General features: G+C 41.2%; 1 protein-coding gene across 5 annotated transcripts in view; it reads left to right on the top strand.

Annotated features, from left to right (window-relative positions):
- fhod3b (formin homology 2 domain containing 3b) overlaps positions 1-19386 on the top strand; it is a 583240-nt gene that overhangs the window by 432707 nt on the left and 131147 nt on the right. For 4 of the 5 annotated variants that reach the window (XM_048559318.2, XM_059652629.1, XM_048559337.2 and 1 more), the window contains one exon: positions 569-664. The exons of the other annotated variant lie outside the window; for it this stretch is intronic. In XM_048559318.2, the coding sequence (XP_048415275.2) occupies positions 569-664 (96 nt within the window). The remainder of the gene's footprint in view (positions 1-568; positions 665-19386) is intronic. 5 annotated transcript variants of the gene reach the window in all.

Below are 19386 nucleotides of genomic sequence, written 5' to 3'. Positions count from 1 at the left end.
CAGCTCTTTGGGAATGTGCTGTTTGCACTGTGATCTTTTAATAGTTTTGAGACAGTGATGTCCATTAAGAAGCAGGTATTAACTTCAGATAAAATTTAATGATTCCTGCCATAACAATGTGTACAATTTCATGCCCACAGTAAGGTCAGAATTGGGCTCGGATCAGTTGCAACTTGTTTTGTGCACAAAGTTTGTGCAAATCAGGCCCACTGCATTTCATAGTGTGTAGTCACTTAAATTTCTGTATTCAAGATTTGAACTGTATGTTATGGCTGCAATAAACAAAAGTAAATGCTCTTCTAGACTCCTCGATGATTGAATTTGAAGTTGACCTGTCCAAGTCAAGGTTCTTGTCTGTTGGTGCTAGTTAACACTTGAACCTAAAATATTAAACTGCAGCAAAATAAAGGCCTTACCGTTATCCACTAAAATGTGGAATCCCAACTCTCTGCTCTCTGTACCGTGCAGGTTTGAGCCAAGACCTTCCTATGTCCTCTTGAACGCAATAGCCCAGTTTTAATTTAGCCACATACATTTCTGTTTTTGATGTCAAATTTACTCTGTTCAGCAAAGACAAGGCTCAGCTACACTACGGGATCTACCATGCCGATGAACCAAACCAGTCAGATGATGTATTTGAGGCAAATCTCTCAGAACGCGATGCGTAAGTACAGGGGGCTGCATTGAATTGCATGACTGCAGCTTGGATCACTTTTCTGCTTGTGCTTCACCCCTCTCTGGGGCTGGGGGCGCTCTTGTGAAAAGCTTTCTTTGCTGGACGTGTTGGGTCTGTATATTAGAATGAATTTTTTAAAAATTTGTAACATCTGTTCTTTGTGAGCCTAATTTTCCACCCTTTGTACTGTAGACCGAACTCTCAAACTGTTGAACCAACATTGTTGTTTTGCCCAAATTTGTTACCTTTGTAAAAATTTCTGGCATCTCAATATGGAAGGATGCAGATGCATATGCAAACGCTATAAGCAGGGTCATTATCCAAACATGGTAAAAGAAGTACCTTGTGTTACTATGGTTATAACATGTCAACGTACAAGAATGCATTTTTGAGACCTTCTCTACCCCATTTCTTGCTTTCCATAGCCCACCCTTTCCCTCATTGGTCATTCCTAAGTCCAAGAGATGTCAGTTTATTTCAGGTTCTGACTGCAACAATTCAAAATACAAATGTCTGCACACTTCAAAATCACAGCCTCTTCAGCACCTTGCATGAGATTTTCCTTCAGGTTGTCAGCTTGGCTCATTCTCATGGGTTGAAGCTCCGCTGTGGACTTGAGTAGATTCTTTAATGGTGCACAGATCACCTGAAGCAGGAAGGCAGGCTGTTTGGTAGACCTGAAGAAGTCAGCTCTTGAAAAATATTGCAATAACTACAGAGTGTGTCAGGAATAATTTGGTCACTCCTGCCAGTTGTTACTTCAGAAAACTGGCTGTAGTCCTCAGACGCAGGTCATTTGGCTGGTGAACACGTTGGTAGCATCTATGAGAACTTTTAACAGGAGCTGATGTATGTTTTTGAGACTGGGTTTTTCGGTTCTTCTTATAAAATCAAGCAGACTCCTTCATTACTCAGAATCGATGCTTACTGAGGATCTGTACATCATACTAAGGCGACAGATAAATTGCAATTTTCAAGCAGAGCACTATTGCATAATCACTGAACTTACAGTTGCATCTCAGCCTATCTCAAAGGCTCATGTATGCACTCATTAAACCCAATCTTTACAAAATGGATGAGATTCTGTGCCTGCTACCTAAATATTGAAATCATGCTTTTCCCTGTAACCCTGGATTCCCTTCCAGTTTGAGCATGATTTGTCTCATTTTGAATGGATTATTTGCAATTCCTTTCCTATTTATATGATATGGCTGTGTGCAAAGTGTATACTGCACACTTTCTCACGTGGCTGACCCAGTCCCTATTAGCCTCATGATGTTGAATTGGCTAGTATTTGAATTATATCCTCGAGCTAACAAGCATCCTGAAATGAATGGCTATATATTAAAACAAATCTATTAATTAGTATTTGGGATGGGATAAGATGGAGGGTAGGATAAGATGCAGTGTAAGAGTAAGTTGGTTTGTTCATTGTCTTCTAAATGCTGTCGGCACTAGCTGTGGTTAAAATGGATAATGTGGTCCAGCACTTCCCCAAAATGTATTCAACAATGGAGCTTATGGAATGGCGGGTATTTTGATTTGCTGTCTTTCACTTGTCTGAGCATTTGCCACGAGTGACCTTCCCATGTGATGTGGTTGGAACTCGGAACTTGATGTCAAGGTAAAGTCTCCTTAGTCCCAGAGGTCCTTAGGGCTGCTGCCTCTCTCGGGCTGGCGGTCACAATTCCTTGGGTAAGGTTGAGAAGGAGGAACTTTCATAGTTCCTGCACCGGCTGAAGTTACTATTGTATAAGCAGAGATGGAATCTGCAGTGGTTGGTGCTGATGCATGTTGCCTTGTTGCTGTTTTTAGTGGGCTTCCGAGGGAGCAGAATTCCTTAGATTTGGATCTTGCACTGAAGTTTTGATTACTTGGAAATAAATTGGCAAACCTTCCTTTGTCGGTGACATCAATTTATGGATAACATGGTTGGCGATATACTGACAGAATAAACTGCTAAGAATGAGGCCTGGGCAGCCCTTGCGTCGGAACTGAAATGTTAATCCTTTCCCCACAAAGTGTGAGCAGGTAAAAAGAACAAAGAGCAATATAGCACAGGAACAGGCCTTTCAGCCCTCCAAGCCTGCGCCAAAACATTTTGCCCTCCCATAGTAAAACTATCTTCACTTCCTATTCATGCATTTGTCCAAGTGCTTCTTGAATGCTGCTATTGCATCTACTTCCACCATAAGACATAGGAGTGGAAGTAAGGCCATTCGGCCCATCAAGTCCACTCCGCCATTTAAATCTCGGCTGATGGGCATTTCAACTCCACTTCCCTGCACTCTCCCCGTAGCCCTTGATTCCTTTTGAGATCAAGAATCTGTCGATCTCTGCCTTGAAGGCATCCAACGTCCTGGCCTCCACTACCACTGGCAATGCGTTCTAGGCACTCGCCACTCTTCCTGTGAAAAACCTGCCTCACACACATCTCTATCAAACTTCCCCCATCGTACCGTGAACCTCTTTCCCCTAGTATTTGACCCTCCACCCTGGGAAAATGCCTCATACTTTCCACTCTAACCATGCCATTCACAATCTTCTGAACGCCTGTCAAGTCGCCCATCAACCTCCTGCATTCGAGTGAACACAAACCCAGTTTATCCAACCTTTCTTCATAGCTAAAATCCCCCATGCCAGGCAACATCCTGGTAAACCTTTTCTGCACCCTTTCCAAAGCATCCACATCCTTATGTATGCAATATTCCAAGTGTGGCCTAACTAAAGTCTGATAAAGCTGCAGCATAACTTGTCTATCCTTGAATGTCCCTTCCAGTGAAGACAAGGAGTACATGTCATAAGCATTTTTTAAAATTACTTTGTCTACCTGTGCTGCCACCTTTGGACCTGCAGACCAGATCCTTCTGCATATCAATACTCATAAGGGTTCTGCCATTCACTGTATAATTTCGACCTGTATTTGTCCTTTCAAAATACATCACGTCACAAATGTCCAGGTTAAACTCCATCTGCCATTTCTCTGCCCATGCCTCCAACTGACCCATATCCTGCTGTATTCACTGACAATCCTGCTCACTATCCACAACTCTACCAATATTTGTATCGTCTGCAGATTTACTTATTAGATCACCTACGTTTTCCTCCAAATCATTTCTGCAGCATATGTAGAACAGAGATCCCAGCACTGATCCCTGTGGAAAAACACTAGTCACAACCATGTATTCTGAATAACATCCTTCCACCACTGCTCTCTGTCTCCTATAACAAAGCCAGTTCTGTAGTGTCTATCTTGCCAGCTCACCCTGATACCATGTGACTTCACCTTTTGTACCCAGTCTGCCATTTGTCAAAAACTGTACTGAAGTCCTGCCTTCCCAGCAGGTGGTCAAGGTTATGGTTAATTGCCTTTGAGCAATTTGTGATGAGGTACTCTCATAGACGAAGGCAAGGCGATGATATGTCTTGCAAGCAGGAGAAGTCCAGCAGAATGAACTAGGCCCAGTTGCTGGTGGTCCTCCTTCTCTCATGGCTAAAATTGATAGCTGGGAAGAACGTGTAATTTATATATTTTCCTGACCCCGTAAGCCTCAGTGAGGTTTTGACTATATTCTTAACACCCTTAACTATGTTGAACCAAAGAACGCTCACTGTTGTTGCATTGATTAGGGACAAATGGAGATTCTGTGAGGTTGTACTGTTGTCACAAAGATGATTAGAAAATGTGAGGTTGAATTATGACTTGTTTCGTTCAACAGAGGAGTTACCGTAAATGTGTTTGATTCGAGAAATGTGAGCAGCTAGCATTAAAAGGTCCTATGCATGAATGAAACTGGTAAAATTACACATTTATTGAGAGACTAAAAAGCCCTTTTTCAATTAATGTTTGCAGAGTACGAAAGCACAAATCTTCATAAGGCAGAAGGTTCTAAATCTTACAGCAAGATCAAACAGAATGCTTGGATAAAGCGGCTTATTTTCAGTGAAATGCTGCTTATCCAAATATTGATGGTCTGAGTCCTTTGATTACTCTAATTGCCGGATATTAGCTATTTGCTTTATATATGCTTCACCATAACAGTATGTTGCTGCACTGAGGGACCACCTGTCTACAGTGGACCACCAAGGCTGAGTAAAGTCATCTTTTGCTTTCATCACAATTTAGTACAAAGGACAGTATAATTATTTACAGCATCAAAAATAGTTCCATGATTTGTTTTATTAGAAATTAATTCAGCATTTTTAACAAAACCACGAAGAGATCCAAGTTAAATTCTAGACCCCAAGTTCTCCATTGTGGATATTACTTTAGAGAGTAAATGCACAGTCTGATAAACATAGTTTCCATACTTTTGCTTGCACATTTAAGCTGTTAAAACACTTGCTGCTGACCGCTAAGTTTGGGTAATTGACATTTTGCTGTATCCCTTTGGTCGTGCAATATTTAGCTTTCACCCATTTATGTCAAGTCCAAGTTCTAAACATCTTTGAGATGCTTCATTTTTTGTCTTAATTCATGGAAGATGTATTATAGTCGACACTTACACCCCTGACTGACTACTGACTCTAATCTTTTGCCATGTTTGCTGTGACTGTGGTGGTAGCACACTTGGCACTGAGTGAAGTTGAGATTCAGTAATTACCCCTCCTCTTAAGAACTTGCAGACAAAAATCTAGATTGACACACCAGTGCAGTGCAGTGGGAGTGATACACAGCTGGATCTGCCATCTTCAACTCAACATCCTGCAGTGCTCTGTGCTGTCAAGTGGTACATAACTTGTGTGCAGTTTAATATCCGTGTTTAAAGTGCACTATAAATACATCAGACTCTAAGATGAACCTCTTCTGCAACCTTGATTGAGCTACTGAAGGTTAATATGTACTTTCTTGCTGCATACCCAGGCATGGTCATAAATTCACATCAAGAGGGATACACCGTTCAGTAACCTACATTTGTGTCATCTCAATCACTTGTTAGGTTTGTGAGAATATTTGAAATGACAGTCATCCTCATCCTCATAAATTTGGTTGCTATAAACTGTATATTGAATGCCTAGCTAGTAATTAACACACTGGTATGAGCGGATGACTTGACTTTTCAGCCGTGCTTGTCATCAAGTTTGAAGTAATGGTTGTAAATTTAGGTTGCATTTTGCTTTTAAGCAAAATCTTTACAGTGTAGTATCACTGCGTATTTCTTCCTCTCTCGTGTCAACAAAGTGATGGCAGCAACAGATGATTGGGGCCAGGGTTATAGCATCAGCTGGGATCTCTTAACTTGCAGAATGTGTCTATGTTCCTGTGATGCTACAAAAAACACAGGATGTGATTCTTTCTCTCTCTCTCTCTTCTCCACCAAGTCAAGCAAACCCAAGAATATTTAAACTCTGCTTCTTGGGTGAGTTTGGAGAGAGGATATAGCTGTCCTCTGAGTTAAAGCAACAATGGTGAGCTTGCTGGCTGCTGGATGAAATTCAGCAAGGGTAAGATATAATAGTTATTGTTTGATCAAAAATATCTAGCAGTGACTCCTGTGCTTTGTGTGAGAAGGTCAGTGTTTGCAAATCTAATTTAATGAAATAAAACTGACTTTTATACATGTTTTGCTTTTTTATTAAATTAAAAGCTCTTGTCCCCTTATTTAAAAGAATCAAATGAGATTTGATACAAATTTGGAAATTCAGTCAGACTTGAGGATATCTGAAAGATAGAAGTATGAATAAAGCACAATGCTCCCCTTTTGTTTAGGTGTGCTAAATTACTGCAAGTTTGGACCCTGAAATTACAATATTGGTATGTGATAACTTATTTAATTTCCGATTAACTTTTTGAAATAAATTGATCTGCTGAAATAGCGCAGAACACATTGCTAAGCAAACATCCATGTCATCTCATAGTGAAAATGTAGTGATTTGTTGCCTAGTAATGAACTAAACAGGGAGCGCTAGCCATTTGGAGACAAAATTGGTTTGAAAGTAGAAGGTGGTGGTGGAGGGTCGCTTTTCGGACTGGAGACCTGTGAACAGTGGTGTGTGGCAAGGATCTGTGCTGTGTCCACTGTTTCTTGTCTTTTACATAAATGATTTGAATGTGAATATCGGAGGTACGGTAATTTTTCAGGTAACACCAAAATTGATGGTGTAGTGGCCAGTGAAGAAGGCTACCTCAGAGTACAATGGGATCTTGATCAGATGGGTCAATAGGCCAAGGAGTGGCAGATGGAGTTTAATTTAGGTAAATATGACGTCTTGAATTTTGGTGACACCAATCAGGGCAGGACTAATGCAGTTAATGGTAAGGCCTTGGGGAAGATTGCCCAACAAAGAGACCTTTGGGTGCAGGTTCATAGTTCCTTGAAAGTGGAGTCACAAGTAGACAGGATAGTGAAGAAGCGTTTGGTACACCTGCCTTTATTGGTCAGTCCATTGCGTATAGGAGTTCAGATGTCATGTTTTTCAGATGTTGCAACATCATGACCTGTTCAACATGTGTACAGCATGTGGCTTAGGCTCCTGTTGGAATACTGTGTAGAATTGTGGTCTCCCTGCTGTAGGAACGATGTTGTTAAGCTTGAAAGGATTCAGAAGAAGACTTGCAAGGGTGTTGCTGGGGTTTGGGATGTTTGGCCTGTAGCCGAGCCTGAATAGGCTGGGGCGATTTTCCCTGAAGTGTCGGAGGCTGAAGGATGACCTTATTGAGTTTTATAAACTCACCAGGAGCATGGATAGGGTGAATAGCGAACGTCTTTTTCCCCAGGATAGGGGAATCCAAAACTAGAAGGCATAGGTTTAAGGTGAGAGGGGAAAGATGTAAAAGGGATCTGAGGGGAAATGTTTTTAACACAGGGTGGTGCATGTATGGAATGAGCTGTCAGAGGGAGTGGTGGAGGCTGGTACAATTACAACATTTAAAAGGCATCTGGATGGGTCCATGATTAAGAAGAGTTAGAGAGATATGAGACGATGTCAATTTAGGATATCTAGTCAGCAAGTCGGATTGAAGCATCTGTTTTTGAGCTGTGTAACATTGTAGTGAGGAAAAGTGTGACTCTATATGCCTAAAATCAGGTCTGAGGAAAGGTTACTGGACCCAAAAGGTTAACCCTTCTTTCTGTCCACAGATGTTGCTCGACCTGCTGGGTTTTTCCAACAATTTCTGTCTTTATTTCTGATTTAAGAGGCATCTGGATGGACACATGAATAGGAAGGGTTTAGAGGGATATGGGCCAAATGCTGGCAAATGGGACTAGATTAATTTAGGATATCTGGTCAGCATGGATGAGTTGGACCAAAGGGTCTGTTTCGATGCTGTACATCTGACTCTAAAGGTTATACAACTGATATTTAATTATACAGCATATTTGTGTGTGGAGGGATGATCGGGTAGGGATTCATTCACTTGAATTGAGCAACATTAAGGTGTTTTGATTTTTTTTGCACAGTTGGAATTCATATACTGCATTGTGACGAAATGGAAAGCAATCTGCAGATGGAGGAAGTTTTAAAGTTCCTTTCAAAAACATTGCATGATGCCAAAAAAATCAGCAATTTGTATTGATGTGGTTAGGTAAAATTCAGCTCCCAAAGTTTGATAATGATATTAAGCCTTTTATTATTTTGGAATTCTGAAGTAATATTGACAAGTTGTGAAGAGAAGCAGCAGTCAAAATAAACGGAAGGAATATTCCCATCGTTTTGCAAAAGAATGTTGTAGTTGTGCTCCAGTCAGTGGGGAAGAGAAGTTGCAAGTAAACAAAATGACCCTTGAGAAAAACCAAGCCAAGGACAGTAACCAGTGCTTTCCACAGCTACTGGTTAAAAGGGGTCAGACTTGTAATTAATATCAGAAAAGGGTTTTGAAGTGATTGCCAGTAGACAAGAGAAAGTTTGACAGAAAATGAGATGGCAGAAGGGGTTAAAGTTCAGGACAAAGTGGCACATGATACCGAAAGAAGAGACAGGTGAAGCCAGATCAGATCAACCTGATCACGAAGGGAAATGCAAAAGAAAAATGCATAAGCCTGCACACCCCAGTGTGAGCATGCTTTGCAGTCACCGTAAAAATTGAGGCCATCCCAAACTGTTGCGGCTTTGTGTACGGTAATTCAGAAAAGTAAATAGCCTGAAATAGAATGGAGAATTATTTTATGGTTGAGTTACTGTCCATTGCCGCAGCTTCTCAACTTAGAACTGGGTGGTAATGTGGGACATTTTCAGTAAAATGGCAGGAGTGCTTTTTAGGGATGCCCTGAAAGCATTCCGGAAGACTTAAGGATGTTCTGGAAGTGTTCCTGCTGTCATGCGAGGATCACTGTATTGTGACCGCCCAAAGTAGACAGTAGACTCAAAAGACATAGGAGCAGAAATAGGGCATTTAGCCCATTGAATCTGGTTCGCCATTTCACGAGTTCATGTCTGATCTCATAAACCTCAACTCCATTTTCCTACCTTCCTCCCCATGACCGTTTATTTTCGTACTCATTAAAATTTTGTCTATCCCAACCTTGAATGTACTTAGTGACCGGACCTCCACAGCCCTGTCAATTAGGAATTCCACAGATTTACTATCCTCATTTGCTATCCAGAGATTTCTTCTCACCTCTGTCTGAAGTGATCAACCCCACTGCCCTGAGATTATATACCCTGTGGACCTAGACTCTCCCACCACGGAAAGCAAATTCTCCGCGTTGACTCTGGGAAGTCCCTAGGAATCTTGTGTTTCATTAAGATTACCTCTCATTCTTCTAAACTGCAATGAGTGCAGGCCCAATCTATTCTACCTCTCCTGAGAAGACAGTCCAGCCAAGCCAATTATCAACCAAGTGAGCCATATCTTTGTGTAGAGCTGGATGAACACAGCAGGCCAAGTAGCATCAGAGGACCGGTAAAGCTGACGTTTCAGGGCTAGACCCTTCTTCATAAATGGCAGAGGGGAAGGGGGTTCTGAAATAAATAGGGAGAGAGGTGGAGGCAGATAGAAGATGGATAGAGGAGAAGATAGGTGGGGAGGAGACAGACAGGTCAAAGAGGCAGGGATGGAGCCAGTAGAAGGGAGTCAGGCTGGGGAGTTAGGGAGGGGATAGGTCAGTCCAGAGAGGACAGACAGGTCAAGGGGGTGGGATAAGGCTAGTAGATAGGAAATGGGGGTGAAGCTTGAGGTGGGAGGAGGGGATAGGTGGGAGGAAAGACAGGTTAGGGAGGTGGGGACGAGCCGGGCTGGTTTTGGGATGCAGTGGGGGGGGTGGGTTAGATTTTGAAGCTTGTGAAGTCCACATTGATGCCGTTGGGCTGCAGAGTTCCCAAGCAGAATATGAGTTGCTGTCCCTGCAACCTTCGTGTGGCATCATTGTGGCACTGTAGGAGGCCCAGGATGGACGTGTCGTCTGAGGAATGCGAGGAGAGTTGAAACGGTTCGCGACTGGGAGATGCAGTTGTTTAGTGCGAACCGAGCGTAGGTGTTCTGCATAGCGGTCTATCTGCAGTTCCTACTATCTCTGAGCCAAATCTTTGCTCACTTGCTTAATCTGTCTTCTGCAGACTCCCTGTGACATCATCACCACTTTCCTTCCCAGTTACTTTTGTTATCTGAAAATTTTGGTGATTGTAGTATATTCACTTTCCTCTTCCAAGTCATTATCATAAATAATTGTGGCCTCAGCACTGATCCTGTGGCATCGCCACCTGCATGGATTCTGCATCTTCTGATCCAAGGTTATTTGCTGTCTTTCTTGTTCCACTCGTTAGTAATGAAGCTATTCTATCACCTTCCTGTTTGAGCTTTGGAAATTGCATACCTCTGAATTTTTAGTTCCCAGCTTCGAACTCCCTGTAACTATGTCTCCATAATGGCTATAATGCCATACCAATTAACCTCTTTATTTTTGTCATTAAGTTAATTTATTTTGTTCCAAATATTACATTCCTTTAAGTAAAGAACCATTAATTTTACATTTTTTATAATTCCGCCGTGCCCCCCCCGCCACCTTGTTGCTATCCAGTACTGTTTTACCACATTTGTACACTCTGTCCCTTCCGGTCCCACTCTGGCTATTCAAGCAGTATTGTCCTGAAGTGTCATCACATCGTCTTCCTTTGTCAGTCTACTGTGACATATATAAAACCCTGCCCCTAGAGGCAGACAGTGCAACTACATCTGAACAATTTGTCGAATCATCAACCTTCATCACCTCCTTCATCTGTAGCTGAGTACACAGCTGATCAGTCCAACGTACAATCTATCTTGGAACCCATTGGATTGAACTACAAACAAATTATCCTCAATCAACTGAGTAGGATGCTCTTTAAAAACAAGAATGGAGAATTGGAAGGCAACAATGCATTGAATGTAGAGGAGGCAAGTTTAATGTTCGATACCAGTTTGAGTGAAACTTCAAATGAAAAATTGGCGGTCTTTAAAGGAATTGTCCACCTCCTAAATTCTGACTGAAATGACAGAGCTAAGAGACAAAGGACTGTGGGAGGAAACCGGAGCACCCGAAGGAAACCCACGCCGACACTGGGAGGATGTGCAAACACCACACAGACAGTCACCCGAGGCTGGAATCGAACCCGGGTCCCTGGTGCGGTGAGGCTGCAGTGCTAAGCACTGAGCCATCGTGCTGCCCCTAAAGTCCCACAGTAGTGTATAATATCCAGCCCAATATTTTAGAAGTCATTTTGATTCACGAGTCCCCTCGCAAGGAGTTAACATTGTTTAGTTCTGATGGGAACCAGATGAATTAAGTCAAACTGCCAGGGCAAAAGAGAGACACAGGGCTGAGTTGGATGAACATTAATGGTTGAGCACGTTGGAAGGGCTGAAGGACATACAGCTGTATCCATGTTACTATGAATTTCTTCCAGGAATAATGGTGCCATTCATGAGTAAATTGCCCGTAGTGTTCAGGGATGTGTGGGTTATAGGGTGATGGGTCTGGGTGGGATGCTGCAAGGGGCGGTGTGGACTATTTGGGCCAAAGGGCCTGTTTCCACACTGTAGGGAATCTAATCTAATCTAATCTACAACTTGACTTCAGAGATAGTAGGAACTGCAGATGCTGGAGAATCTGAGATTACAAGGTGTAGAGCTGAATGAACACAGCAGGCCAAACAGCATCAGAGGAGCAGGAAAGCTGGTATTTCTGGCCTAGAGAAGAAGTGTCTAGGCCCGAAACACCAGCTTTCCTGCTCCTCTGATGCTGCTTGGCCTGCCGTGTTTTTCCAGCTGTACACAGTGTTATCTCCAGCCACTTGACTTGTTGTCCTAATCCATCTCGTTATGTCGTCATCATCAATCACACGAAATGATGCAGTGATCAAGTGGTTATTTGTCACTTTTACAATACTTTGAAAATGATAAACTTTGCTGTAAAATAAACTTTGGCTGTGACACAGTCCTTTTTCTGTCCTGTGTTCATATGTGCTTTACCAACTAGAAGCCTGTGGAGATTGACTTTTTAAGCAGAGTTTTTACTACTGTTTGTAATATTTGTCTAAATCGAAGTGTGGGACCTTCTGGGAAAACTTTGGTGGGTCACTCAAAACAGCTAAAGGATCAGGGAACAGCAGTTAGATCAGATAGTTCGAGTTTTGTGCAGTGAAGGAATTGGAGACTGAGATGGAGAAAGTCAGTAGCTCTAGACAATTAACATGCTGCTGTTAGTTCTAAAGTGCAAGGTGCTCATTGAAGTCTCAGGACCAATGACCTTTTGTTTAAAGTTGACAATGTTTGAAATTCCAAATACACTTAGAGTAAAGTCACAAGGTTCTGTAGTCTTGAACAGAAATAAAACTGTACTATTCAGTTAGAAAAGTAAAATTATATATAATGCATCTGCCCACTTACAGATATTTTTAACCAACCTGTTCAGATATAGCTCTGGAGCAGTTCGGAAGTGCCCCTGGGCTGCCTGGCCCAAATGTGGGGTTACTACTGCTGCACCACAAGAGCTCTGGCGCCACCACACCACAAATGCACTAACCAATCAACTTATTTTCTAATGAACCTGTTCAGAAATGTTATTACACAACTCAGGAGCAGATAGGGCATGAATCCAGAGGTATGGACATTACTACTGTACCTCAAGAGTCTCGTCTCCCCAAGGTATGTATTGCTGCTTAATATTCTGCCCAATTTATACATCTAACATTCAGAATTTGTGAAGAGTTGGAGACCAGGAGCATTATTTACATGGTGCAGCTCAGGAATCTGAGGTTCAGAGAAACACTGGGACAGCTCCAGCTTGGTAAAGCTAATTGTCCATGAAAGAACCTGAAATGGCTGGTAACTAGAGGTAGGAGGACAGCTTAGTGAATGCAGTGGGCCATGGTCTTTGGAAAACAATTTTACCATGGAGTATTGAGGAATTGTTGAGAAGGTCTGGAACGGAGTAACTTGAGGGAGTTCTGAGGCTAGATTATTGAAAGTGCAGAATTGGTTTTCCCTGTGAATGAGGTCAAGTTCTAGTGAGATTTGGAGAGTCTCATTATCAATAGCATATGGATAGGTTGATGAGCACTCTTTGGACATTGACCTTTGCAACTGCTATTTGATGAACTCCATAGGGTGTCAGACGATAGTTTCTGTTAACTTTTCTTTACCTTATGTTAATTCTGAATGTTAGAGTATAAGTTCTGTGTCTATTGTAGATCATTTTACTTTCCTAATCTTGTATCACAAGGCTGGTTTTATTCGTTCAAATCTGTGGAAGCTTGCGGGTTTATTCACTTAATAAGCACCTGGGATTTCAAACTTTGTTGACTTTAAACAATGTTATTGGTCCCTAACTAAATTTTATTATAAATTTGGGAAATTCGTCTGGAATCATAACACAGCAGAACACTGAAGACAAAAGTGCAGTTTTCTGACGAAGGGTCCTAACCTGAAACATCAACCTTCCTGTCCCTCTGATCCTGCCCGGCCTGCTGCGTTCCTCCAGCTCCACACTGTTTTCTCTGACTCCAGCATCTGCAGGTCTTGCTATCTTAGAACACTGAAGAAATTTGATGTGTTTGGCTCAGTGAAAGCCTCAGAATCTGTTGCAGGAAGGGAACTCTGATAGTTTTGTAACTATGCCCTGAATAATAAAAAGAACATAAAATGTAAAAACAAAGAAAATAATGCAAATAAATGGAATCTTCATCACTAAGTATGGTACATGTTATCCTGTTTATTTAAAAGAATTAAAAATTTATTTAACTTTTTTAAAAAGAAGTAAACCATCGAATGATGTATCTTTAAAGCAGCAATTTACGTTTTGCAAAAATGATCCAACCTATTGGAGATGTCTTTCAAAATATTTTTCAAACGGAAGAATTTCTGTGCTACAATAAAATGGGTCAAGATTGCAATTTGTTCTTTTCTTTTAAAAGCATCCAGTTTTAAAGTGAATATAACTATGTATCTGTGGTCAGATTAAGATCAGCTGAAATTTCTGGCTCAGTTTTATCCTAAAATAATAAAAGTTTCAGATTTTCCATTTCACTTGGGATCTATTACATACGTGTGCTTGCTCGTAGACCTCTGTCAAACTCACTCCCTTGTTTGGAGCATATCATCAGAAAACATTAAGGCATGCTGTATTTTAAAAGAAAAATGACTTGCATGTTGAACTCTTAAGACCAAGCCACTGTGTCTGATCGGTGGAGGTAAACACAAGAATAAGAATGGGACTCAGCCCCTCAACCTGCTGTCCTATTGAGTATTGGTAACAGTGTGGAACTGGGGGAACACAGCAGGCCAGGCAGCATCAGAGGAGCAGGAAAGCTGACTTTTCAGGTCTGGACCCTTTAGAACATCAGAACTTTTTTCTGAAGAAGGGTCCCGAACCGGAACGTCAGCCTTCCTGCTGCTCTGATGCTGCCAGGGCTGCTGTGTTTCTCCAGCTCCACACTGTGCCACCTTTGACTCCAGCATCAGCAGTTCTTACTATTGCTTCCTATTAAATAAAATCATTTACCTCAGTAGCTTCTCCCATAGAATTTGACTCTTCTGGTTTCTAGAAATGAAATGATTCAGCCTATGACTTGAGCATACTGAATTACTGAATGCCCACAGTTATCTGCATCAGAGCATTCCAAAAATTGACAATCCTTCTGATTAATGACAATTTCCCTTGTTCAGTCCTATAAAAACAACCCTTAAATATGAGCCACCTGGTTCTAGACTCCCCACCCTGTGGAATTGTAGTCCAACTACCTCCTTGTTGGAACCCATTAAGTATTTTACATGTTTCCATGAGGTCACCTCTCATTCTTATGTCTGAGGAACTACAGGCTTAGTGTTACTAATCTATTTTTTTTTCCTGAGACGATACTCCCTCACCTTAGAAATTGGTCCAGTGGACATCTATTGCACTCCACACAGGATGAGCTATGGAGAAGAAATGGAGTACAGATCTAGAATGGCTGTCTTCTCCCTAGCATCTCAACTTTTTTTAAAAAAGTTATTTTCTGGGATGTGGGCAAAGCTGGCTGGCCAACATTTATTGCCCATCCGTAGTTCCCCTTGAGAATGTGGTGGTGAGCTGCCTTCTGGAACCAGATCAAACCTGAAACTATCCTAATTTTTATGATGTAGAGCAACTGTCTCTGCTACTTATATATTTAAATTTATCTGTTCAACCATTCAAAAGTTACTCTTGAGTTAAGAACCCATGTATGTGCATCTCATTGAGAGCAGTGTCATTCTTAATCTAATTTGAAAATATTTTTCAGATTTTTCTCTCCTGCCTTCTATACCTCCCTTCTCTCTCCCTCCTAACCCTGCTTTTCTCTATCCCTTCCTTCCCTTTATCTTTATCCCTTCCATCAAGTGGGCCATGCTGTATCAGATCTGTTTTCTGACTAAGGTTTAATGAAACACTCCAAATATTTTTCAGATCTTTTTGAGGTGAATGATGTCAGAAAATGTCAATTACTCCTCCTTTCCAGGTCTTCCAAATGGGATAAAATTCAGGGAGTTCCCATAAATTCGAGCCTGTCAGCCCTGACTCCATACAGCAATAGACAAGGTTTAAATATTCTCCATGAAAATAATCAGACAGCTGCAGCACACTTATTTTTGATGCTAAGAATGTTGGACTGCTGGCTCAGGCGCGCATATATATCCCTTGCTGAATAAAGCCTCCCTCTTTAAGCTGGGCAGTTATAAATCTGTCGTTCAGTTACTGAAGCTGTCACATTTATTTGGAGTCAAGTGTGGTCACTGCTAAAACAAAAGTCCATTTGCTTAACAAGCTCCAGACATACAGTACAATAATATTTTAGAACATAAACATTTAAAATGTCTAATTCAATCATTGTATCAATACACCGGGGCTCTTTTAGGGGAGTCACTGGGCTTGTGGTAAGCCATTCTCATTGTGTTCCATTGGTCTACTTCAAGCATATCAGCTCACAGCTCAGCTGGTTGTGCACTCACCTCTGAGTCAGTGGGTCCATGTTCCATTCTTCAGCTTGAGCAGTCTAGTGCAGTACTGAGAGAGTGCTGTGTCTCAGATAAAACATTTAAATGAAGATCCTGTCTGCTCCATCAGATGGGCAAGGCATTCATAGAGCCATTGAATGCCTACAGCATGGACACAGGCCATTCAACTCATCGAGTCCAACCCTTTGAAGAGCATCCCACTGAGACCTACCACCTTCTCTCCACCACCTGCCCCCCCCGCCAACCCTCCGCCTCCAATCCCTGTAAACCTGCACTTACCATGGCTAATATACCTAGCCTGCACATTCCTGAACACCATGGGCAATTTAGCAGACCAATCCATCTAGCCTGCACATCATTGGACTGTGGGAGGAAATTGGACTACCAAGAGGAAACCCACACAGACATGGGGAAGACATGCCAACTTCACACAGACAGTCACCTGCAGTTGGAATCGAACCAGGGTCCCTAGCACTGAGCCACTATCCTGCCAGTTCATTCCCAGTGTTTTGGTTGATATGTATGCCATCAAGATGAATGATCTGATCATTTTCACATTGTCGGTGGGATGTGGCAGCCACCAAATTAATTGTTGTTTCCTTCAATGTGAGCTTGCTTTGGACTTTAATTGCTTATTTATAAGTAAGTTAATGGTAAGGGTAGTAGCAATGCTGTTATGGTCAGGCTGCCCATGTTGCACAAGGGATAGGTTGCCAGGTGATGAAATGGAAGGTACAAAATTTGGGCCAGTACTTTGTTTCAAATTGTGGCATGGGTCAAAGGTGAAGTCTGTACAAAGGAAGATCAGTGGATGGAGGGGTAATGACAATGTAGGTGTTAGTGGTGTGGGTGGGGAATATTTAAAATGGGCACCTTCGAAGCTGAACGTTTTAGTCCATGTGTAGATCTGTTCTGGAGGTATCGATAGTTACCCTGTATCTTGAGGTTTTGGTGCTACACCTGAGTTCAATTATGTCTGTCATCCACTATTTCTTTTTAAAAACTCTGCACCTGAAATTTGCATCAGATAAAAATATCCTGAGCCTATTAATGACTTTATTATAGTTCTCAATTGCTCAAACCAAAATGCTGGCACAGAGACAGTGTCCCAAGTATTCTATAAACGTTGGTTCTCTAGGTGCTTATAAACATTGTAAATCTGTCATTGTCACTACTTAATACAAGTTGGTTGAAAATTTCCTGCACCTTCAGCAACTTCTCCATTAGATATTATTTTGCTGTAGATCATTCTTGAGCTGCTCTGGGATATTCTGTGGCCATAGTTTGTTGATTTTGCAATATAGAAAGCTAGGCCTCCTTGCTTTGAGCTTCTGTTCTAGCTCTTGATTTGCAAATGTACCCTTTTTTCTTATTTCTCTGTTTCAACATTTTCATCAATATTGAAAATTTATCCTTCACCCCTGTCTGTCAGACTCACAGAAGCGCAACACCATTAAAACCTGCGAGTTGCTCAGTTCCCATCTATAGTCCATCCTTAGGAGAGAAATTAAACTCTGGTTCATCTGACATATTTTGTAGATGTCAAAGACACAGTGACACTATTTGAAGAAGACCAGTGGCCTTACCCCCAGTGTCCTGGACAATATTTCAGTCGATCGACATCATGGAGGGGAAAAAATGCAAATTGTCTGGTCACCATTGCGTAACTGTTTTTGGGAGCAAGCTATATACAAGTCAGCCGTCATAATTCTCCCTGTACAATAGTGACCACAGAACTATGCCTGTAAAGTACTTTGGGAAGCCTTGATCTCATTACGAGCTGAGCTGTGCAAATGACGGTCAGTTTTTCTTTTGTCTTTGTTCCATTCAGTCTTTTTTCACATGTTAGCCTGTACTCAACAGGGTAATCCCCACCCTTTTGAAATACTGATCTGTTCCAGCAACAATGATGTTTTTTCTTAAATGTGAAAATGCTCACAACTCAAATATTTAATGTTAAACCATAATCCATACCATGAGTCTGAATTTCAGGTTCTCTATTCCATATACACTTTTTAACTCAATAATTTTTTTTGTGTTGAAGTCGCTCACAAAATGGGTTGTGTGGAAGTGTGATAGACTTCAAACAAGTATTTACCTGCAACTACCAACATGGAAAAACTAAGTGATCAAGTCCTGTGTATCCAATGTAAATGTCATTGTGGTCTCTGCCAATGTCTTCGTTGGCCATCAAAATGTATCACAAAACAATGAAAACAATTACAAGCTTTAAATGGGGCTTTAGGTCAAAACTGGATAAGAAATATGTGGAGGTAATCAAGGACCTTTCAACATAATTAATATAAAATCACAAAGTGTCAACTTGTAACTGATGAAGTGTAAGTATGGCTAATAACAGCTTGCAGTTATATCATATCTCAATTTAGAATAATGTTAGAATCAATTTATGAAGTTCCATGGAAAATGTGAACCAGAAATTGTGATATTGGGAGTTGAGATATCAAACTTTGATCAAAGAAGTGAGTTTTTCTGAAGGCTTTGAGAGAAATAATGAGGGGGGAAAAATAGACAGCATACACGTCACCATTGTGATGATATGACGGCTTTAAGAGGTGTATTTTTGTGCTTTGTTGAAGAGAGCATTTAAACCTTAGATGCCGAGCTGTTCATTCCAAGGAAATAAACTGAACAGTTTGTGCAGCTTTAGATTTTTTTATAGCTGGAACAATAGAAGCAGCATGACTGGCTGGATTCAGGCTCCCACAGAACAAGGGTTTTAGTTTAGCTTTCAGTAGTTGCTGGGATCTTGAAACTGGATATGGAAGATATTAATCCTCTCTCTGTTGCTACTAAAACCTGAAGTTCCATCTGCTGAAAGAATTGAATGTAAGATCATCTATTTTCCTGAATTTGCTTTTGCCATGGGTGTGTTTATGGAATGTTACTGTATTGGAACAGTGCTGTTTAGTGGTTAAATAATCTATTATTCTGTTAATCTTTTCATTGAGTTGTTATTTCCAATTATTCATTCTTTTGTTTGTATTTTAATGATAGGGTAAGAATAAAGTGTGTTTTGTTTAAAGCAGAATAGTGTAACAAATAAAATTATGTCTGGAGCACAGCACCTTACACGTGCCTTTAAATAAGTAAAAGTTAGGGTCTAGGCTAGTTCCTTGTTATGTTTGAAGGGGTTTAGTCTGGTCCATAACACCACGGCTCAGACTGTAAGTTGAAAACAGAAGTCTACCTGTTTGTACCCTTGGCAATCACTCTAGGACTGCAAAGCCATTTGCATGTGAAACATTCCACTAAAACAGGACAGTGAAGTCTGACAATGCTGTTTTACAACTTATTAAAGCTT

Source organism: Stegostoma tigrinum, chromosome 2 (assembly GCF_030684315.1).
Source record: "Stegostoma tigrinum isolate sSteTig4 chromosome 2, sSteTig4.hap1, whole genome shotgun sequence".
Taxonomy (NCBI): domain Eukaryota; kingdom Metazoa; phylum Chordata; class Chondrichthyes; order Orectolobiformes; family Stegostomatidae; genus Stegostoma; species Stegostoma tigrinum.
Note: the sequence above shows the minus strand (reverse complement) of the source record. Positions and strands in the feature narration are given on the sequence as shown.